The sequence below is a fragment of the Stegostoma tigrinum genome, chromosome 23, assembly GCF_030684315.1.
Source record: "Stegostoma tigrinum isolate sSteTig4 chromosome 23, sSteTig4.hap1, whole genome shotgun sequence".
NCBI classification, from domain to species: domain Eukaryota; kingdom Metazoa; phylum Chordata; class Chondrichthyes; order Orectolobiformes; family Stegostomatidae; genus Stegostoma; species Stegostoma tigrinum.
Genome location: NC_081376.1, coordinates 35,087,516 through 35,111,869, shown reverse-complemented (window position 1 = coordinate 35,111,869; position 24,354 = coordinate 35,087,516). Strand labels below are relative to the sequence as shown.

The 24,354-nt window shown below is 41.8% G+C and overlaps 1 protein-coding gene across 1 annotated transcript in view; it reads right to left on the bottom strand.

The window, feature by feature from the left end:
- lmtk2 (lemur tyrosine kinase 2) overlaps positions 1 to 13,122 on the bottom strand; it is a 102,478-nt gene extending 89,356 nt beyond the window's left edge. Inside the window, exon 1 of the mRNA XM_048551671.2 lies at positions 12,915 to 13,122. Within this exon, the coding sequence (XP_048407628.1) occupies positions 12,915 to 12,999 (85 nt within the window). The 5' untranslated portion in view covers positions 13,000 to 13,122. The remainder of the gene's footprint in view (positions 1 to 12,914) is intronic.
- Between the last annotated feature and the right edge of the window lie 11,232 nt (positions 13,123 to 24,354).

Genomic DNA, 24,354 nt, shown 5'->3' with positions numbered 1-24,354 from the left:
AAAAATGGGAGAAGAGGAAAACCCACGTTGAAAAGCAACCTGCTTCTCACCCCAACTTTTGTACAAATTCTGCCAAAGCCAGCTTAAAGGAAAAGCAGGTCAGTGCTAGCTAAACCCTGACATTTTTCCATCTCAAACTCCTCCACCTTCTGTGTTGATCAGAACTTGGAGCCCAGTTTGTTTCCTTCTAGCCCTCTTTACCATAATGGTGAGAAAAAGGTTTAATTATTCAGTTTTACTAATGATCACTTCGCAAAATAATTTTTTATTATTTATTCATTTATTTAAATAAACAAATTATTAGTTTGGAGTTAAATTTCTTTAATTCACCTTTACTCTTATGCCAAACATGATGTTGATGAAATTTGCTCACCTCACCCTAGGTGGAGAAAATTTGGTTTGTGGCCCCTTAAACAACACTTTTTAAAAGAAAATCAGGAACACAAAAAAAAGTTGCTGGAAAAGCTCAGCAGGTCTGGCAGCATCTTTGGAGGAGAAAACAGAGTGAACGTTTTGGGTCCAGTGAGCCTTCCTGTTCGGAGGAAGGGTCACCGGAGCAGAGACGTTAACTTTAAAAAAAGGTTCATTTCCAACCAAAAGAAACCTTTAATAACATTTACAGTATTGTATTGCTGGTGTACAGACAGCTTATTGTACAACATAACTTAAATTTGATTAAAAAGGACATAAAAAACAAACATGCGCCCTTTATTCCAGTTATGATTCTCTAGCACATATGAACAGTCAATGTTTGTTTGCAACAAGCCTAGCAGAACTTGCCCTATATGAGGTTGCAGTATCAGTATCAATCAACATGAAATTTAAACCAGTAGTTATCAGACTGCTGATAGGCCATGACAGCACATGGCCTGAGCTGAAAAACATCATGAAAGGACAACATTCAAAAATTCAAAACAGTACAAGAACTATACACAGTATCGTAGAGTACAGAAACAAAGCCCTCGGTCCAACTCATCTGCACCGAGCAGACACCCCAATCCAACTTAGTCCCTTTTGCCAGCTTCTGGCCCATATCCATCCCTTCCCATTCATATGCCTCTTAAATGTTGTAACTCTATCAGTTTCCACTGTTTCCTTTTCGTTCCATACACGCCAGCCTCTGCACAAAAAAACTACTCAGACCCTTGTTATATCTTTCCCCACTCAGCTTCAACCTACAACCTCTAGTTTGGGCTCCCGCAATCTCAGGAAAAGACCTTGACTACTCACCCTATCTATGCCTCTAATGATTTTATAAACCTCTATAAAGTCACCCCTCAGCCTCCAATGCCCCAGGAAAAAAGCCCAAGTCTATTCAGCCTCTCCCTATAACTCAAACCCTCCAATCCTGGCAACATTCCTTAGCGTTTGTGCTCCTGAGATGCTGCTTGGCCTGCTGTGTTCATCCAGCTTCACACTTTGTTATCTAACATTCCTGTAAATCTTTTCTGTGTCCTCTCAAGTTTAACAACGTTGTTTCTAAAGAAGGGCTGCCAGAATTGTAAAAGTGATTTCATCAATAGCCTGTACAACCACAACATGAAATCTCTACTCCTAAGCATGCCAAACGCCTTCTTCACCACCCTGACTACCTGCCGGTCAGTTTTTAAGGAATCATGTACCTGCACCTCTAGGTCTCTGTTCGGAAACACTCCCCAGGCCCCTACCATTAACCGTATAAGTCCTGCCCTGGTTTGCCTTTCCAAAATGCAACAGCTGATATTTATTTAAATTAAACTCCATCAGCTACTCTTCAGCCCACTGGCCCATCTGATTAAGGTCACGTTGCACTCTGAAATAAATCTTCTTCACTGTCCACAACACCACCTATTTTGCCGTCATTTGCAAACTCCTATATTCATATCCAAATCATTTATAGAAATGACAAAAAAGTGGATCCAGCGCTGATCCTGACGGCAAACCACTGGTCACAAGCCTTCAGTCCAAAAGGTAACGACCACCCTCTGTCTCCTATCTTCAAGCCAATTTTGAATCCAATTGGCTTGCCCCCCAAGATTCCATATGATTTGACCTTACTAGCCAATCTACCAAACACTTCGCCGAATTTGCACCTGCACACGATATTTATAGTGAACAGCCAGAAAGAACACTGTTACTAGTAACAAATAAGTAATGAAGCTACAATTATTTGTAACTTACGGTAAATACATATACAGTAACGTCACAAGTTAACTGCTTAAAAACACATGCACTTGTTTTCTAATAAATAGATCATTTCACTGCCTGTCTGGGTATCAAATCTATTACAAGCATTTTCTTAACCAGGTTACTTGATGCAGCAGTAATGTGCTACCAACAAACAGGGAAGTTAATTTACCACACCTCATTTGGACACATGCTGCTTCATCACAGTGTATTTTGATATTTCTTGTAACCCAAGATTCCAACAACGTACTGATTTTAAAGCACTTTAAGCTAAATATACATGTAAATAAATCATCAAAATAATTAAAGAAGCCACAAAACATATTTGATTAGCTCGGCACAATAGATTTTTTTTTGCAAATCATACGATATTTCCACTGTGCCCCAACACTATTATGTTTATAAATGTTGCATATAATATCTAGTCCAAGATCCAAACTTCTGACGTTGCTCCACCAACAGCTATGCAAGAAACTTCATTACATTGAAGTCATCAGCCAATATCCCACGATGATTTGAAAGTATCTCAAGATTTCAGGCAGAGATGTTTCCAAGAAATGCCAATATTTTATATATCTGGCCTGCCTAATTTGGCCAACACACTGTCGAGGCCAGTATGATTCAGAGAATGGAGTGCAGCGCTGCAGGTAATAGTTGATTAATTGTGAAAATTTGCTATTTTACGAGGTAGGATAGCTACATAAATTTGAGCTAAGCTAGGGCTCTTGTCATGCAGTGGTAGTGTCCCAACCATTTTCATAAACTTCAATAAGATCAGCCCACAACCTCCCATGCCTCAGTGAAAAAAGGTCCTATCCTATCCAGCCTATTCTCATTACTCAAACTCTCCAATCCCAGCAAACATCCTGGTAAATCTTTTCTGAACCCTCTCTAATTTACTAATATTCTTCCTATAACAAAGTGACCAGAATTGTACACAGTATTTCAGAAGTGGCCACAGCAACATCCTGTACTACTCGACATGACATCCCAACTCCTATACTTAATGCTTCTTAAATTCTCACTCAAATCATTTATATAAATGACAAACAAACAAAGGGGGACCAAGCACTGATCCCTGCGGACACCCATCATCTATAAGTGTGAACTGCAAGAACATAGAAGGCAGCTGTAATTACTTCTGAGGATCAGTTGTAAAGTGTAGAAAGGCCAGACTATTCAGGATCAAGTATAGTGAAGTGGGTGACCTGCACGACAGGAGACACAAAAATTAAACAGGGTCAAGGAATCCTTAGGTCACTGAAACTATCCATTGCTACTTGTTAGACAAGTGAAAGATTAAGAGACACTGAGTCATCTGTTCCTGACCGATATATTGCCACAGTTGAGCAAATAGCACACAGGAGGCAGCATGACAGGCACACAAAACAAAAGGTGGCTCGCAGACGTTGTTTTAAAAAGAGGTACAGGGCTGAAGAACATCTCAGAAGGGGTGGATAACCTCTAGGAATTGGGCAGGAGAAAACAAATGTAAGATGGAGAAAACAAATGGAAAAAAACGCATTTCACATTTAAATCAATCATATCAATGTAGTGCAAACATGGTACTTAACCTCTTCGTAACAGGGAAGATTTCGGATAACATGGAAGCAGGGTACAAGGGATTCTACATTTAAGAGAAGAACAACAGTTACTACTATGACAAATGTGGAAGAATTAGTTAATCAGCAAAAAAAGTCTTCAGGTGAAGACATAACTCTGAAGTAATGAGAGATCAAAGTACTATTGTAGAAGCAAAGGATGACAATGGTTCTAATAAAGGCCATTGGCCTGAAATATTAACTCTATTTCTCTCTCCAAAGATGCTGCGACAACTGCTGAGCACGTCAAACATTTTCTAAATCTTATTAAGAAAGGAAGCGTGACTTGACTTATTTCCAAGAGAAGGGCGCAATTTGAGTACAACCAGGAAATCAAAAACAACGGTATAGTCTAAAATATAACCAAAAGGACATTGAATATTGTTTAAGCCACAGCTTCAAGTCACCTTTTATACAATGCCACTGAAGTCCAACAAAACATTACATCGATTCACTGATGAGACCTGGTACAGATTTTGAAGAGATATTGGAGCAAAGGTGAATTTTGTTTAAATTTTCAATTTAAAAAAAACTTTAAAACCGAAGAGAGAAAGACTATTTCCGTTGGTTATGAAGTCATGGCCAAACATTACAGAAACAGAAAATACCAGGAGTAGGCCATTTGACCCTCTGCACCTGCTCCACCATTCAATAGGATCATGATTGTCAGCTAACCCAGCATCTCATTCTCTCTTTCTCCCCACATCCTTTGATCTCTTTAGCCCTAGAACTATATCCAAGTCCTTCTTGAAAACATCCCACGTTTTGGCCTCAACTAATTTTGGCGACAGATAACTGCTCAGGCTCTACACACACTGGATGAAGAACTTTCCCATCTCAGTTCTAAATGGCCTATCCTGAATCCCAAACTGTGACCCCAGGTTCTGGACTTCACAGACATCAGAAACATCCTTTGTTTATCTTGACTAGGGCTATTAGAGTTTCTATGAGATCCCCCTTCATTCTTCTAAATCCCAAAGAATATTACACTAGATCCAGTCTCTCTTCATACGTTAGTCCTGACATCCCAGGAATCAGTCTGGCAAACCTTTGTTGCACTTTTCCCTTAGTCAAAACATCCTTACTCAGATAAGGAGATAAAAACTGTATGTAATATTCCAGGTTTTGCCGCACTGAGGTGCCGTACATTTACAGCACTTTCAAGTACAAGTAAATCACATTCAATGGCTTCCCACTTATCAAGTCTGCTAGTTATATCCTCAAACAACTTCAGTAGATTCATTAAGCATGATTGCTCTTTCGTAAACCTGCGTCAAGTCTGTCCGCCTTTCATTATTTTCCTAGTACTCAGCTATTAAATCTTTTATAATGGATTCTAGCATTGTCCCCACTAACGATGTCAGGCTAATCAGTCTATAACTTCTTGTTTTCTCCATATATCCTTTTTTAAAATCGTGGGGTTACATTAGGTATCCTCCAATCTATAGGAACTGCTCCATAGTCAAAAGAATTTGACAGATGACCAATGCATCCACTATTTCTAGGGCCTCTTCATTCAGTATCTGGGATGTGGATCTAGTAGCCTTTAATCCCAACAATTTCTCCAACACCATTTCCATACATCTTTATGAAGGCAGAACCAAAGTATGTATTTAATCAAAAATCAAACGAACTGCAGATGCTGTAAATCAGAAACAAAAAGCAGATATTGCTGGGAAAGCTCAGCAAGTCTGGCAGCATTTGCGAAGAGAAACCAGTTAACTTTTCGGGTCCAGTGACCATTTCTCCAAACCAGCTTTTGCATGTGTTTAACTGTCCCATTTTTGATGTCCATTATAAATTCCCCTATTTCTCACTGTAAAGATCTGAAGACTATAAATGTTTGGCTTAATAATCTTTTTCTCTGCACATACCTAGAGATGCTTTTGTAATTAGTTTGTATATTCCCTGCGTGTTTAGTCACATACTCTATATTCCCTTCTTAACCAATCCCTTTGCCCTCTTTTACTGAAACCTAAACTGCTCACAGTCCTCTGGTCTGATGTTTTATTCTGGCTGATATTTATATCCTTTCCATGTATCTACCATGATCACTAATTTCCCTTGTTAACCATGATTGGACCACTGATTGTTTTATTTTTGTGCAAGATTTATATATTTATATATTGCGCCTGCTTTACAAATTAAAATAAATACTCAATAAGAAAATTTCAAAAATCTATTCACAGGGTTCTTGAAGTTTGCACTTTTTGCCAGTGAATGATGAAGGCTGGTTTTTAAGCAAAACGTCAATAAATAATTGAAGAGGAGAAAGATGCAGTTGACTTTGTATGCATGATATTGCATCGATAATTGGCCAAGTGGCTTCTACATAAGCTTTAAACTTCTGGTTTTGGAATTAGAGAAATACAAGAAACTAGTAGCCACTCACCACTGGACGAGCACTTGCATGAACTTAAAGGCCAAAAGCATTCTCAGAAAGTGACGCTACATTTGAGAGGTATTTTTTGCTGAATATTTTTATTTCACCCTTGTTTTGTTTTGATAAAACATGAAAGAGATCATAAATTGTATAAACACACATTACTTCCTTGTTTAATTTATACCGGACTGTGCTGCACTGCAATGATAGCTGCCAAACACATGGTATAAGTTGACTACAATTCTGAAAACTCATAACAGTAGTCACAAAGGAGCTTAGATACCATTCTTCTAGAATCCCTTTGATAGTGTGAGCATTGAAGTCAGATAGACAAAGCAGAACACCAGCCAGTATACATACACAGGCAGGTCCAATAACAAAGGGAGAGTCATCAAACCTTATTACACTTGCAGGGAAGCTTATAGGCCATCTACATCTCAAGGTGGGCAACTGATCCTTGGCCAGAGGGATAGAAATTAATTGATAAACTGAAACTCATCCAGTAATCATGCTACACGAACAAAGGTGGGCAGGTCACTGAAAAACTTATCAAAAAATTATAATTTCTGAACCTCCTTGCCTCAGTCTGTTTTTACCATCCAAATGAAATAAGTCTGCAAGACTATTAACAGAAAGTCGCACTCCAGGGTTACATTTAAGCCTGCCTCAAGGTTAAACCCCTTAGAAACCTGGTCCTCTGGCAACTCCTGACAACCTCTCCTGAGTTCCTAAGGAAAAGAATTTCACTGGCCACTAACAATCATGTGAATTAATGTCCATTCTTTTTTAAAAATTCTTAATTGTAAACTCTTTTCTTGCCTTTTTTGGTGTATTTGAGAGTGTGTTTTGCAGGATTAGCTCTCTCTCCCTCACTCCCTCACTCCCTAGCCTTAGTTTCAACAATGGGTAATCCACATTTCTGATTTAACATCAAATACAGTTTGTTGAAAGTCACTTTAAAAACTGGACTTCCCAAACAGATGGTTTGCAGGAAAACATGCCACAGAAGGAAAAAAATTAAAAACACTTCTGCTCAGAAGGCAAGATAAATAAAATAAAATAAAATTCAAATTACCTTACTTCCCTATCTGTAACACTTGACACAGTAATTATAGTTAGACTGAGAATCAAATCCAAGATCTGTAACTCTGAAAAAGGGTACCAGACCCATAGCATTAACTCTGATTTTTCTCCACAGGTGCTGCCAGATATGCAGAGATTTTCCAGCAATTTTTGTTTCTGTTCCAGGATCTCAGTAACTGAAGGGTTGAGGAAGAGGATAAGCTCCTTCCCTTTGACCCGTTGCACTGTTCCCAGGACGTCTCCATGAAGACAGTGGGCCAGTCAAGTGAGGAGGGGAACATAAAAGCATAAACCCTCCAGCGGTAATCTCTCTTTCCTACATCACCCCGTCCCAGACTCCAAGACTGCCTGTGCACCAAGGCAGACTGTGGTGGAGAGGTCCCCTGAGTGTTCCCAAAGGTATTCCTCATGTTTACACAACACTCCCGGCAGGTTTATAACATCCACTTCCAGTCCAATAATTTTTAAGATACCCTCCCAGCCAGGTGATTTTATAAACTCCCCCAAGAGTCCAATGCTTATCTAAAAACTCCCCCACCCTGCCTCATTGCTTTTAGAAACGCTTGCAGCCCAGTAACTTTGAACACTTTCCCAGCCCAGTGTTTATATAAACTCCTCTCAGGCAAGTGTTTATATAAAACTACTCACCAGCCCCAATCAGTAACTTTATAAACCGCCCAGCCCAGTTTGGTGTTTCTATAAGCTCCCCCAGCCCCAGCCCAGTGATTTTACAATCACAGACAGAGAATGACCAGCACAATGGCAGCAGCCATGCTGTCCTTTCCGTCTTCTTCTTCTTCACACACCGCTCACCTCGGACCTCACACTAATCCAGGAGATACTGCCCACACTGAATTGTTTGTCTGCACTCCACCACAGGTAATCTAAGTTAGTGTCCAGTTGTCTTGGCACCCCCTTGTCACTGGATCAGGGCCTTGTGCCTGCCTGTGGTAGCCGGCGTGCAACGGTTTCTCCACATTAAAAGAACTTTCACAGGGAGACCTTCCACACCCTCAGGATGAAATTTGGAACCTGAAATGTCAGGACACTTATGGCGAGTGCTGCCAGTGACAGACCAGAGTGCTGAGCTGCCACTGTTGCCCAGGAACTCAGGCACTACTATCCTGGCATTGCTGCCCTGAGTGATACCCCACAGGTATGGGAAGGACAGCTCAGGAAACAAGGTGATGGCTACACCTTTATCTGGAAAGGAAAAGCCAGAGAAAAGTACATCCCTAGAGTCAGTTTCGTTATCAAAAATGAACTGATGGACCAACACAAAGATTCGCCGGAATATGCAAATGCCTCATGTCACACTAACTCAGCCTAGCTCAGAGCCAGTACATCAAGATATTCAGTGCATATACAGCAACTGAGGACAAGGAGGAATTCCACTCCAGCCTTGACAACTCTCTCTCTCTCCCTCTCTCTCAGGTCCCCACAGCAGACAAACTAAATCGTCCTCAGTGATTTCAACACCAAAAGCAAAGAGCAGTCCTCTGGGACCTTGTAATTGGGGAAGTGGAGGTAAGCAAACAAAATCCCAATGGCACCCATCCCCCAACCAAATGCTGTGAACACATCTTCATCACCAACTTACTGTTCCACCAAAAGGACAAACAATAGCACCATGACTACATCATCATTAAAGCAAGCAATTGCAAAGACTTTAAAATCACCTACGCCGACAACTGTTGGCAGTCAATCACCAGATCCAAGCCAGAATCAACAAAAATATAGCCCGGCACGAAGTTTAACATTGAGGCACTCAAGATTTTGGAAAAGACAGCTTCATACAAATAACTCCCCTCACAAATTTAGTGATCCTTGGTGACACTGAGTTGTGGGATTCCAACAGCCTCTGGTCCCCCTCAAGGACACTATCATTAATGGCTGCAAGAACTCGACCAGTCACTGAACCAGGAAACATCAAGACTTGTTTGACAAGAATGAACAGGAGATTCAAGAATTTTCAAGCCAGAAGTACGGGGAATTTCTGTGTGTAAAACTGCAACTGCACGCCAAAGAAAAATGGGAGGCCGACAGGCGACCAAAGACTGGGGTCCAACAACAAATCTATAATATAAAAAACAGATGGAGGCCCAACAAATGGCTGACTACCATAATATGCAGGGTTTCTCCAGTGCTAGTATGAACACCTATCGACCAAGTACCCAAGACCCCAAACCCCTGCTGGCTGAGGAGTGAATCTTTTCAAAGACAAAGAAACCATCAAACAGCATGAGGGAAGCATGTCAAAGACCTCCTCAACCAAGGCTCTGTCATCAATCCAAGCAATCTTGACCACATCCCACAGCACGCTAGACAGCATGAGGTCAGCAACACTCCGGCTGCACATTAAGTATAGAAAGCCTTCCACAAGGTCAAGAACAACAATGCTGTTGGAGCAAATGGCATCCCCACTGAGGCACTGAAGTATAGAGACAATGACTTCCTGCTGCGGCTACACGCCTTTATCTGTCTGATCTGGAAAGAGGACAGCATCCCAGGATAACTCCAAAACGCCATAATCTTGAGCGATTTCCAAAAATGAAATAAGTGCGACTGTGTAATGACTGTGGTGCCGACAATCATTGGAAAAATCATCGCCAAGTTCCTCCCCTCAATCATTTCCTCCCTGCAGTAATGTTGCTTCTGGCCATGCAGGGACACAATGGACATGATTTTCACCCTGTGACAGCTGCATGAAAAATGCAGAGAAAAGAATCGACCCATGTACATGGCCTTCGACGCCTTCAACTAGGAAGAATTATGAAGCATCCTCTGCTTTGGCTACACACAAAGTTTGTCACCATTCTATGCCTATTCCACAACAGTGTGGAGGTTATGGTAGTGACAAATGGCTCCACTCCCCGATCCATTCCCTGTTCAATTCAGTACCAAGAGGCCTACATCACCCAAACACTGTTCTCAATCTACCTCACTGCAATGCTTTACCTCACCAAACTCTCCAATGGAGTGCAGCTAATCTACAGAACCAGCAGAAAATTATTCGACCTCCGCCACCTTCAAGCCAAAACCAAAATCACCACAGCTAGTGTCATCGAGCTATAGTACACAGATGATGCTTGCATATGTGCAAACTCAGAGGTCAAAGCCTAGACCGTCATCAGCACTTTGCAGAGGCATATGACAGCATGGGTCTCAGCGAACATCCAAACAATGAAGCTCCTCCAACAACCTGGCCCAGCATTGCTAAGTGAGCCCCTGATCACAGTTCATGGGGAGGCCTTAGAGAACACTGTCCACTTTCAACACCTCAGCAGCGTCCTGTCGACTAAAACAGTCATTGAATAAGAGATCCAGCACTGCCTCCATTGTGCTAGCACAGCATACAACTGCCTGAGGGAAAGGTGCTCCAGGACAACAACAGCAAAGGAGCATTTTTATCAGTTGACGGTGGGAGTGAAGGGACAAAGTCAACATAACAAAGTGTGAAGCTGGATGAACACAGCAGGCCAAGCAGCATCTCAGGAGCACAAAAGCCTAGACAAAGTCAACAGTTTTTTTCTGAAGAAACCTACTCACTTTGAATTCTAACGTTTTTCCTTTTTAAATTAACAATATGAATACTACAAAGAAATTTTAAAAAAGCCACATCTAACCAAGACCATTTTTTGATCATATTTATACGAGACAGAGGACTACAAAGAAAGTGAATAGACTTGCACAGATTTTTTGTTTGATTAAAACAAAGGCTTTCAGTGTTACAGTTCCCAATGGTAAAGGCCAATCTGAGGCTATGACTCCAAATTTAAAATTAAACCAATTTAAATGAAAGATTATACATATTTTGTCACCTCCAACTGTTCTTTAAACCACTAAGATTCATCCCAAAACCAAGGGTGCACAAGAAAACTATTGCCTTAAAGTCCATTGACACGTGAGAATCAACTTTTCCTGAAAAGGATCTTCCTCTCAATCCAAGTCAAAATGGAGTTTTGTCATGTTATTAATCAAAACATATACCATTTACTTGCTGGTATTTTAACATGAACTGTCATTCAAATGCAAAATGCAAGAGCCATTGCGTACTGAACATTTGGGGAATGACTAAAGTATATCTCTGTAATGTTTTCATGATTCAAAATGCAAAAACTTCCAAAACATCTGTTCTGCTGCGTAGTCCGTTCACAAAAATTTCAGTTCCAGTTCTCTCATAACTAGAGTCATACAGCGCAGAAACAGATCCTTTGGTCCAACCAATCCATGCTGTTCATAATTCCAAACTAAACTGGTCCTACCTGCCTTCCCTTGGCACACATCCTTCCAAACATTTCTTATTCAAGTACTTAACTAAATGTCTTTTAACGGTTGTAACCATACCCTCATCCACCACAAGTTCATTCCACACACAAAACCACCCTATGTAAAAATTGTCCTTCATGTCTGTTTTAAATTTTTCTCCACTCATCGTAAAAATATGCCCCTAGTCTTTAAATCCCTAGAAATTTAAATGCCCTTAGGGAAAAGACACCTGCCATTCTGTACCCATCATGATTTTATAAACCTCTATAAGGTCAACTCTCAACCTCCTATGCTCCCGTGAAGAGTCCCAGCCTCTCCCTGTAGCTCAAACCCTCCATCCTAGAATCCTGATAAATCTCTTCTGAATCTTCTCCAGCTAAATAATATCCTTCCTGTAACAGGGAGACCAGTAATGGACACAGTGCTCCTGAAGAGGCCTCACCAACATCCTGTTTAATCAACATACCTTCCTAACTCCTATATTCAAATCTGAGGCAATGAAGGAAAGCATGCTAAACGCCTTTTTAAACACCCTATATATGTGTGACGCAAACTTCAAAAAATTATGTACCTGAACACCTCAGTCTCCATTATACAACACTGTCCAAGATTCTATTTTTAATTCTGTTTGTTTTACCAAAATGCAATAGCTAGCATTTATCCAAATTAAACTTTATTTGCCATTAATGAAACAAAATATAGCAACTGCATTTGCACTCAAAACTAATAATATAAAACATGCATGAATTGGTAAGTTGGATTTCTGTTGAACCCACGGTTTAAAGCACCAACTGAAATCGTGAGATGTAGTTCAATCAAGGCACAGCACAGAACTGACAAGTACACGTTTTGATTTTTAAAAGTATAGATTTTAGCACCTAACCTTGATACAGCTATGATATATTTAATTTCAATTATCCCAAATGTTTCCATAGTTCAATTTAACAATGGAATAAATTTTAACAATGCAGAGATGGCATTACTTCATTCCCATGAATTTTTTTCAAAATGGCAGGCAATCACTTCTGAAAACAGTAAGCTTAAAACATTCGAACGTTAGAATAAATAATCAGTGTGACACAGAAAAAAAAACCCGTGAAAGAAACTCTGATTATCTTCTATTGAGAGAATGTACTGCACTCCAATACTACCCTAGATGTCCAATGCCATCCTATTACATTACAATTAAGACTCGCAGGCAGCCGGTTACATCTCTCAACATGACGTACACTTTTGATTCTAGATTGAGAAATTTCATAATAAACAAACCGGTTGTACCCGTCACTTTCCGTAGAAGTAAAATGCTTCTTATCTGTACGTAACCCAAGAGCTGAGTTATGTTTTTAAGACATAAACGATTAATATGCTACGTCCAATCTTTTGTTATTTAGTTGATGCCCGAATGCACTGACCTGCACCTGTTTGCGGAAGTGGAGCACCTTGGACGCTGCGCAATGCCAATAATGTCAGTAAGAGATTGCCGGCGTGTATCGCCATTCTCGGCTGGGATTGACTGCTCGTCGTCGTCAGGGTCTCGAAAGATCATCAATCTGAAGCATTTATACGAACAGACCGATTTGCCGTCAATACGAGCCGATGTCAACGTTCAACTCTTCCCCACTTCCCCGCCCGCCCTCCGTCCCTTTAAATACCAACAGCAGGCCGGCCGCCGCGCTCTCCCCTTCTGGAGCTTTTCTTTCGGATTTTTCGGCAGCAAACAGTCGCTGGAGTCGGACCACAGAAACTCATCCTTACTCACAGGCCTTGAACGCCTCTCCACACCGATTTTTCTCCCAGATCCCAGCCCCAATCCATTATTCTCGCGGTCGGTAACATTCCATTCATCTGTTTTGTCTGTGCGACGATGGTGGTTTTATTTTAATTTGCACTTTCGCTAGTGATACAACCTCCCACCTCCCGTCAATTTTCCCACAGCCGCCATCATGCCTGCTCGCGTCCGGAAACAGTCTGCTCCGCTCCTCCGCTGTGACTGACAACGCTCTCTGACCAATTGGACGCCTCTGTGACCTGGGAAGCGCAGCCAATCAACGATAGGGGCGGGAATTCCGGGCTGAAGGCTGTAATGGACGGACTCGTCCCCGGGAGTCTGCGTCATTCGCCTAGCAACCGCAGGAGACAAGCAGGGGCAGTTTGGGGCAGGCTCTTGGAGTGTGTTGCTAAGGACCTAGTAATTGAGTAACATCCTTCGAGGTCAGGACTGTTTCTCGACCTTATAATAGGTATTCACAATATGACTGCTGCCATCCCTTAACGTGACTCAATGTTAATTGGATCGAGGCGTTGAAAATTATATGACTGGCTTGATTTCCTCCTCACAGAGAACCTTACAATAAGTTTTTTTATATGCTAGTTCTTTGAATGGAATTAGCCCAACTTCCTCTGGTTTTACCACATAGCTTCACTGTTTTTTTTTCTTTTTAATTGTGCAATTCATAACAATTAGCTGCACTGTTTTGAAAAATCGTCCTTCTAATCTATCCATTGCTTTCTTAGCAATCTTAAATCTGCGCCATCACATGACTGAATCTCCAGTACCATACCATCTTCCAAACCCCTAGATCCTCATTTCTTTCCCTCTTTGCTCTATCTCAATTTCATCTTTGGGGCCTGCCTTATAAACAAACTCTTTGGTCAAACTTTGGTCATCTGTCGTAATATAACACAGTGCTACAATTTGTTTCATATGACCCAAGTAAAGCGCTCTGGTATGTTTTATATCATTACAGGCTGTATATAAATTTTAGTTGTTATCTATTCCATTAAAATCCTTCCTAATTTTCAACATTTCTTAAATTTCCCTTGCACCTACCTTGCCATAAGAAAAAACGTTATTTGTAATTTTTAATTAATTTTTAAAAGCATTCAGTGATTAGAACATAGAACATAGAACAGTACAGCACAGAACAGGCCCTTCAGCCCACAATGTTGTGCCGACCATTGATCCTCGTGTATGCACCCTCAAATTTCTGTGACCATATGCATGTCCAGCAGTCTCTTAAATGACCCCAATGACCTTGCTTCCACAACTGCTGCTGGCAACGCATTCCATGCTCTCACAACTCTCTGTGTAAAGAACCCACCTCTGACATCCCCTCTATACTTTCCACCAACCAGCTTAAAACTATGACCCCTCGTGCTAGCCATTTCTGCCCTGGGAAATAGTCTCTGGCTATCAACTCTATCTATGCCTCTCATTATCTTGTATACCTCAATTAGGTCCCCTCTCCTCCTCCTTTTCTCCAATGAAAAGAGACCGAGCTCAGTCAACCTCTCTTCATAAGATAAGCCCTCCAGTCCAGGCAGCATCCTGGTAAACCTCCTCTGAACCCTCTCCAAAGCATCCACATCTTTCCTATAATAGGGCGACCAGAACTGGAGGCAGTATTCCAAGTGCAGTCTAACCAAAGCCTTATAGAGCTGCAACAAGATCTCACGACTCTTAAACTCAATCCCCCTGTTAATGAAAGCCAAAACACCATATGCTTTCTTAACAACCCTGTCCACTTAGGTGGCCATTTTAAGGGATCTATGTATCTGCACACCAAGATCCCTCTGTTCCTCCATGCTGCCAAGAATCCTATCCTTAATCCTGTACTCAGCTTTCAAATTCGACCTTCCAAAATGCATCACCTCGCATTTATCCAGGTTGAACTCCATCTGCCACCTCTCAGCCCATCTCTGCATCCTGTCAATGTCCCGCTGCAGTCTACAACAGCCCTCTATACTGTCAACGACACCTCCGACCTTTGTGTCGTCTGCAAACTTGCTGACCCATCCTTCAATCCCCTCATCCAAGTCATTAATAAAAATTACAAACATTAGAGGCCCAAGGACAGAGCCCTGTGGAACCCCACTCACCACTGACTTCCAGGCAGAATATTTTCCTTCTACTACCACTCGCTGTCTTCTGTTGGCCAGCCAATTCTCTATCCAAGCAGCTAAGTTCCCCTGTATCCCATTCCTCCTGACCTTCTGAATGAGCCTACCATGGGGAACCTTATCAAATGCCTTACTGAAGTCCATATACACCACATCCACAGCTCGAACCTCATCAACTTTTCTAGTCACATCCTCAAAAAACTCGATAAGGTTTGTGAGGCATGACCTACCCCTCACAAAGCCGTGTTGACTGTATTTGATCAAGCCATGCTCCTCCAGATGGTCATAAATCCTATCCCTCAGAATCCTTTCTAACACCTTGCAGACGACAGACGTGAGACTTACTGGTCTGTAATTGCCGGGGATTTCCCTATTTCCTTTCTTGAAGAGCGGAATTACATTTGCCTCTCTCCAGTCCTCAGGTACGACTCCAGTGGAGAGAGAGGATGCAAAGATCTTCACAAGTGGTGAAGTAATTTCATTTCTCGCTTCCCAAAGCAGCCGAGGACAAATCTGGTCCGGGCCTGGCGACTTGTCAATCTTAATGTTTGACAAAATTTTCGGCACATCAGCTTCCTCTATCTCTATCCATTCTAGCATGCACACCTGCTCTTCAAAGGTTTCATTCACTACAAAGTTCGTTTCTTTCGTAAAGACAGAAGCAAAAAACTCATTAAGGGCTTCCCCTACCTCCTCAGACTCCACACACAAGTTCCCTATGCTATCCCTGATCGGCCCTACTCTTTCTTTGACCATTCTCTTATTCCTCACATAAGTGTAAAATGCCTTTGTGTTTTCCCTGATTCCTTCTGCCAAGCCTTTCTCGTGCCCCCTCCTGGCTCTCCTCAGACCTTTTTTGAGCTCCTTCCTTGCCTGCAAGTAATCCTCTCTAGCTGAACTTGACCCTAGCTTCCTCCACCTTATGTAAGCTACCTTCTTCCTTTTCACAAGAAGCTGCACCGCTCTCGTCATCCAAGGTTCCTTTATCTTACCCCTTCTTGCCTGTCTCAGAGGGACATATTTACTCATCACTCGCAACAACTGTTCCTTAAACAGTCTCCACATGTCTATAGTTCCCTTACCATGGAACAATTGCTCCCAGTCCGTGCTTCCTAACTCGTGTCTAATCGCGTCATAGTTTCCTCTTCCCCAATTAAATATCCTCCCATTTTGCCTAATCCTCTCCTTCTCCATAGCTATGTAGAATGTGAGGCAGTTATGGTCACTATCACCAAAATGCTCTCCCACCACAAGATCTGATACCTGCCCCGGCTCGTTTCCGAGCACCAAGTCTAGAATGGCCTCTCCCCTCGTCGGCCTGTCAACGTACTGCGTTAGGAAACCCTCCTGAACACACCTTACAAATACAGCTCCATTCAAATCTTCTGCTCGAAGCAGGTTCCAATCAATATTAGGAAAGTTAAAGTCACCCATTACAACAACCCTACTGCAACCACACTTTTCCAAAATCTGTCGACCTATGCTTTCTTCAATCTCCCTGCTGCTATTGGGGGGCCTGTAGTAAACCCCTAACGAGGTGACTGCTCCCTTGCTGTTCCTAATTTCCACCCAGACTGACTCAGTAGGCAGATCTTCCTCGACAATGGAAGCTTCTGTAGCTGTGATACCCTCTCTGATTAGTAGTGCTACACCCCCTCCTCTTTTTCCCCCCTCCCTATTCTTTTTAAATGTTCTAAACCCTGGAACATCCAGCAACCATTCCTGCCCATGAGAAACCCATGTCTCTGTTATGGCCACAACATCATAGCACCAGGTACTGATCCATGCTCTAAGTTCATCACTTTTATTCCTGATACTCCTCGCGTTAAAGCAAACACACTTTAACTGATCCCTTGGTTCCTTCCCAGGAAAATCCTTCCCACTAGCTGGTCTACCTCTTGCTACTGCCTCACCTGCATCAACTCTCACCTCCGGTATACAGCTCAGGTTCCCACCCATCTTTCTAAGAAACTTAAATTTATGTATTTATAAAATTAATGCAATAGAAACATCCTGCAATAGAACTGTTGTTAAGACTGAATTTCAGGTTAAGGATAATTAAATTTTAAACCTATTAGTGTCTCATGGGTTTGCCAACATCAACAAAATGCTTCATGTGAGATTCATAATTATGGACTAATAAACCAGTTGATTTCTAACAGGGCCAAGCATCAATATAAGCTGTTTGAAAGTCAAATTCAGTCACTGTCACACAGTAGTGATTGACCTATATCTATTTTAATGGAGCAATTTGGCTTGAAGGATACTCCAATGAAGATAATGATACCTTGGCTGCCCTCTAACATAACGTTGCTATGTTTAGATTGAAATATGTTTACAAGTTTTCACAATGGATATTTGGAAAACTTTGCCATCAAGAAATTTTGGTCGTCACCTTACCCTTTTCTGCTTTAAAATGCTCCTCGATATCTATCTGTTTCACCAAGCCGATGATTGCTAGTGCTAATATGTGCTTTTGTTGGCTTTGTATCCATTTGGCAGGATTAGGCTTTGGGGTGTGGTGGTGTTCTATTATGTTAAAGCTGCAACACAGATGCAAGATCTCATTGTTAGTCACATCAGTTAGGAAGATTCCAAGTTTTTAAATCACTGTCTTTGAGTTAGTTGATTACATGCAGAGCAACTGCAGAAGTACTGCATTGGTTTAAGTAGTCTGGGCTTTACACAGAGGTGAATCATTCATGCTTCCCAGCCCTCATTTCTATCTGACCTTGCTGAAAACAGTACGTTTGTGATCATCAGAATGATAAGATTGGTCCGATAGTCACCACAGTACTATATAGTGTTAGATATGAATTATGAGTACTTCAAGCGAGGATGGCGTTAGAGGGCCATGGAACTCCGTCAGTTCCTTCTTTGTAATTGTAAAAGCACTGGAAACAAAACTTAACATATTCACAATAAAGATAACAAAGTGTGAAGCTGGATGAACACAGCAGGCCAAACAGCATCTCAGGAGCACAAAAGCTGACATTTCGGGCCTAGACCCTTCATCGGAGAGGGGAATGGGGAGAGGGTTCTGAAATAAATAGGGAGAGAGACGGATGGAGGAGAAGATAGGTGGAGAGGAGAGTATAGGTGGGGAGGTGGGGAGGGGATAGGTCAGTCCACGGAGGATGGACAGATCAAGGAGGCGGGATGAGGTTAGCAGGTGGGAAATGGAGGTGCGGCATAAGGTGGGAGGAGGGGATAGGTGAGAGGAAACACAGGTTAGGGAGGAGTAGACGAGCTGGGCTGGTTTTGGGATGCAGTGGGGGGAGGGGACAAGCTGGGCTGGTTTAGGGATGCAGTGGGGGAGGGGGAGATTTTGAAGCTTGTGAAGTCCACATTGATGCAATTGGGCTGCAGGGTTCCCAAGCAGAATATGAGTTGCTGTTCCTGCAACCTTCGGGTGGCATCATTGTGGCACTGCAGGAGGCCCAGGATGGACATGTCATCTAAAGAATGGGAGGGGGAGTTAAAATGGTTCACGACTGGGAGCTGCAGTTGTTTATTGCGAACAAAGCGGAGGTGTTCTGCAAAGCGGTCCCCAAGCCTCCGCTTGGTTTTTCTGCAAAGCAGTCCCCAAGCCTCCGCTATAAAGCTAGGGTGTTGATCTGCAACCTGATTTGTAACTTGTCTAGGGTCTGAATTCAAGAATGCAAAGGAATAACATTTATGGTTAAAAGAGAAATGTGTTTAAACATTGGCAGCCTAATATTATTATTCTTTCCATTGTAAAACACTTCTTGCCTCTTAAAAAGCACACTCTTTACTTAGCATGTGCAGTTTCATGGATTCACAGGCTTCAAGGATTGGTTTTTGGACGTGGTAGCAGAGCAGTATTGTTACTGGACTAGCAATCCAGGGCTCCAGGCTAATGCCTTGAGGACGTGGGTTTAAAATCATCTTGGCAGATGGTGAAAATTCAATTAAATCTGGAAGCAAAAAGATCATCATTGGTTTTATGGTTAAAATATCAATTGTCAGCTTGATGAAGCTACTACACAGGACTATTTGCATGCCGAACATCATATGATAGACAGGGCTGAGCAGTCCCACAACCAGTTGATCAAATCCAAGCTCTGAGGACCTGCCCCAATCAGCCATGAATGGTGGTGGAAAACTAAACTGCTCACTGCAGAAGAAGACTCCACAAATATCTCTCTCCATGATGTGAAAGCCCAGCACATTAGTCAAACCTGAAATATTAACATCAATCTTCATCCAGAAGTGCTGAGTGAATGATCCATCCTGACCTCCTGCTAAGATTCCCAGTGTCAAAGATGCTTGTCTTCAACCAATTCAGTTAATTCCATTTGACATTAAGAAACAACTGAAGATACTGGGCACTTCAAAAGACCTTGACAAATTCTAGCAACTTGCGCTCAATGACTAGCTGTCCCCTAGCCAAACTGTTCCAGCACAGCTATGATACTGGCATCTACCTGATAATGTGAAAAATTGCCCAGGTATGTTCTGTGCATGAAAAGCCAATCCAGCATGGCTAATTACTGCCCAATCAGTCTACTCTTGATGGTTGGCAAACTGGTGGAAAGAGTCATCAAAGTGCTCTCAAGCTGCAGTTGAAGAGGAATAAATCTGCTCACTGACTCTCGGTTGGTTTACAATTAGCTCCTAGCTTCTCTACTGCCTTGGTTGAAACATAAATAAAAGAGCTGAACACCATAGGTGAGGTGATATGCTGTCTTGATGTCAAAGGCAGGCACTTTTTGAGTGTGTGACATCAGGGAACTCTAGAGTCAACGGGAACCTCTGCCAGGTGGATTCATACCTAGCACAAAGGAAGATGGTTATGATTGTTGAAAGAAAATCAGCTCAGGAGTTCCTTAGGATCATATCCTAGGCCCTGCCATCTTAAGCTGCTTGCACTTTTCCTCCATCATAAGTTCAAGAGTGGGGATGTTTGCAGATAATTACAAATATTCATGACTCCTTAGAGACTGAAGTAGAGTGTGTCTATATATGCAGCAAGACTTAAATCATATAATGGTTTGGGCTGAAAGAGGCAAGCAATATTCACACCATAAGTACCACAAAATGATCAGTCCAACAAGAGAAATTATAATCATCACCCCTTTATGTTCGATGGCTCTATTATCACCAAATCCCCTGCTATCAATATCCTGAGGGCACACTAACCAAAACTAAACTGGACCTGCATATCAATGTTGTGGCTACAGCAGCAAGTTAGACCCTAGGGTTTCTGTGGCAAATAACTCCCTTCCAGTCTCCCAAAACTTGGCCACCATCTACAAGGCACAAGTCTAGAGAGTATCAAACATAGTGAATGATGGGAAACTCCACACCATTTGGAGGTCTGGCAGCATTTGTGGAAAGAGAAACAGAGTTAACATTTCAAGTCTGGTATGATGCTTCTTAAGAATTAAAAGGTGTTGGTAAATAGGCTCTTTTGATGGAGGCAGAGGAGGAGCAAGACAGCAGATGGTATAGAAGCACGTGCAAAAACCAAAGGCGTTTGGAGCACAAGTCATGTTTTTTCTTTCTCCACTATTAACAAGCCCTTCACTGCCCCAGAATGTGGTGGATGCCAGGACATTGAGTAAATTTGAGGAGATAGATAGATAAATAGATAGATTTTTAATCAGCAAAGGGTTAAAAGGTTATACAGAGCAGGCAGGAAAATGCACTTGAGGCCAAAATTAGATAAAGATGAATCATATTGAATGACCGAGCAGGTTAAGGGGCTGAATTGCCCACTCCTGCTCTTAGTTTTTATGTTCCTGATGTTCTTATCTCTAGGGTCGGTATGAGTGAAGAGCAACGGTTTAGTGATGGTCTTTAATTGCCCTCCTGTCACCCCGAACATATGGGATCTGAATGATGAAATGCAAAAGGATCTACCATCATTAAAATTTCCTACCCATAAACTTGTTTTTTAACTTACATGTGAATGTCTAATAAGGAGAAATGTAAACCCAAAAACCCAATCTGCTTCCCAGGCAGAAATGTTTTTGTGCCTGTCTCCACACTTGATCTGAGAAAAAGAAAATTCTGCACATTTTATCCATTACTCTGTTCAATAATTTTTAGTAAAATAGAATTTGCCCTTGGAGAAAGTGGAATGTAAAATGCTTTCATTCTGGGAGCCAGCAGATGAAACTGTGAAAACAAGCACCAAAATGTTACCTTTTTTTAACCTGGAATGGGTCATCATCTTGTCTGCCACACTATGAGTTACAAATACCACAATATCTATTACTGGTTCCCAACTGTTTGAGGCATAGTTACACCGTTTTTGGCAGCGCATACTTTCAGATTTCAATACTTACTGGTGCTTTACTTGTTGTGAGTTACCTTCCATTATAAATGAGATAATGATTATAGTGCCTTTCGGAAACCTTAAAAATTGCGCATTCTCAGAATATATACTGGGAAATCACATCAGCCTTAAGACTATCAGAAACAGGAACAGGAATAGGCCATTCAGCTTCCTCTGCTTCGGTAGGATCATGGCAGATCCGACATTCCTCATGTCCACTTTCCTGCCCTTTCCCCATAACTTTTGATTTCCCTACTGATCAAGAATCTATCTACCTCAACCTTAAATATACACGAGAACTCTGCCCACATGGATCTCTGCGTGAAGGAGTTCTAAAGGCACACACCCCTCTGAGAGAAGAAATTCTTCCTTATCTTGGTCTCAAATTGGCACTCTTTTATTCTGTGACCTTGCCCTTTGGCTTAGATTCTCCCATAAGGGAAAACATCCTCTCAGCATTTATCCTGTCAAGCTTGTTAAGAATCCTATATGTCTCAATGAGATCACCTCTCATTCTTCTAAACTCCAGCAAGTAGAGTGGCTTTTGCTCATGAGACAAACCGTACATGATAGGGATCATCCTAGTGAACCTTCTCTGAATTGCCTCCAACAAAATGATATCTTTACTTAAATAAGGGGACCAAAACTGCTGAGACCTGCATTTTGTTCAGTTGCAGTAAAACATCTTTACTCTTATACTCCACATAAACTGCAATTGCTGAGAAGGTACAGCAACAACTGGTATTTTTTAGTACCATTACTCTAATAAAATTCACAAGGCGCATCCTGACAAAAATTATGGCTAAAATTTGTGATGAAAGTACTGTGCCATCTAGTGCATTGACAAGTAATTGTTTCAGGTAAGTTACAGGGTAAGTGTTAAAATTTGAACACAAATTCCCTTTGGAAATAATAAAAGCAGGTTTCTATGGAACAGTGCCAACACACAAGGTTTTTAATAAGTTATATAGAATGACATAAAATGATTATTTATAGTAAAATAAAAGTGATGTTGCATTTTTGCTTGAGCAAGTCCACAGGATGTTGAGGTTGGTTGGCTCGCCAAGCTGGTTTGTTGTTTTGCAGACGTTTCATTACCATGTTTGGTAACCTCCTCAGTGCAGCCTCCGATAAAGCGTTGGTGTGTTTTCCCACCTGGTTTTTAAACTCTGGAGTGTGTTGAGATGGATTGCCTCACTTCCAGTTTTCCTTCATGTAGTGGAATGTATATGGGGTTGAGTTCAATGTGTTTATTAATAGCATGCTTTGTGGAGCACCATGCTTCTGGGAATTCTCGTGCCTGTCTCTTCCCAGCCTGTCCCAGGATCTTGATGTTGTCCCAGTTGAAGTCGTGTTCTCCTTGTCCATGTGCATTGAGATGAGTAGGTATTGGTCTTATCTTTTTGTAGCCAGCTGGTGTTCATGTACTCTCAAGAGAGTAGGAACCTCTTAAAGTCTTAACCTCTTCAGTCCCTTGAGCCTGTTCCACCATTTTATAACAGCCTGACTGTGATGTCTGCTTTTCTGTCTATACCTTCTATAGTTTAACTCCCTGTTGACAAAGAATTTATTTAAATTTAATTTTAAAAACGATTCTGTTTCCATCACCCTGTGGGGAAGAGAATTCCTCAGAGAACATTCCGGAGTGAAAATTTCTTGTTCTCTCCATTTTAAGTGGGAGATCCCTTTAGTTTTAAATTGTATTCCCTTGTTCTAGTCTTTCCCATAGGGGAAACATCCGCTCAACAGCCACCCTCCAAGCCTCCTCAGGACTTTTTATTCTTCAATAACATAACTTCCCATTCTTCTAAACTCCAGTGGTTATAGGCCAGCCCGTACAAACCTTTTTCAACTCTTTTATACTAGGAATTAACTAAATGAGCCATCCAAGTCTGTCCTGCTTCTACTGCAATTGTGTCCTTTGATTTTATCTGCTAATAACATCCCCTTAATGTACCCCCTACTTGTCCTCTATCCACTCGTCCTTGTCCTCCCTGTCTCATTCCAACTCCTCTGTGTCTGCAACCCTAACCCTGTCCTCACTCCGCCCCCAGTCCTTGCGGTTTCCATTCTTCTGTCCTCCTCCCCTATTCCTTTCTCTTCCCCATTCTTTGCTTCTCCCTCAGTTCTCACACTTCCAAGTCCTTGCTCCTCCCCTCCGCAATCCTTGCTCCTCCCACCGTCCTCTCTTCTCCACATTCCTTGCCAGTCCCCTCTCCTACCCTCAGCCCCCTCTCCTTCCCTGCCCCCGGCAGTCCTCTCTCTCTAGGTGCCACTGCATATCAACAGCTTGCTGCTTCTTTGCCCATGCACAGTGTGACCTATGCCCATAATATCATCTTTGTAAGCATGCACATTTTTGGGTTAGCGTGTATATGCAGTTGAGGGTATCAGCAGACAGTGCCTTATGAATTAATGCAGATTCCTTTCTATACATGTCTGTGTTTACAGCAATGACACATAAAGCAGATTTTCCTCAGTTTTCCCTTCTATATTTTTGTTAGTTTCCTTCCTATCCTATTGTGGTGACAAGCTTGAATCCAGTAAAGCAAAAATATAAAACAAAGAACAGTGGAAATCTGAAACAAAACAGAAATTGCAGAGAAACTCAGCAGGTCTGGCAGCATATGTGGAGAGAAAGCAAAGTT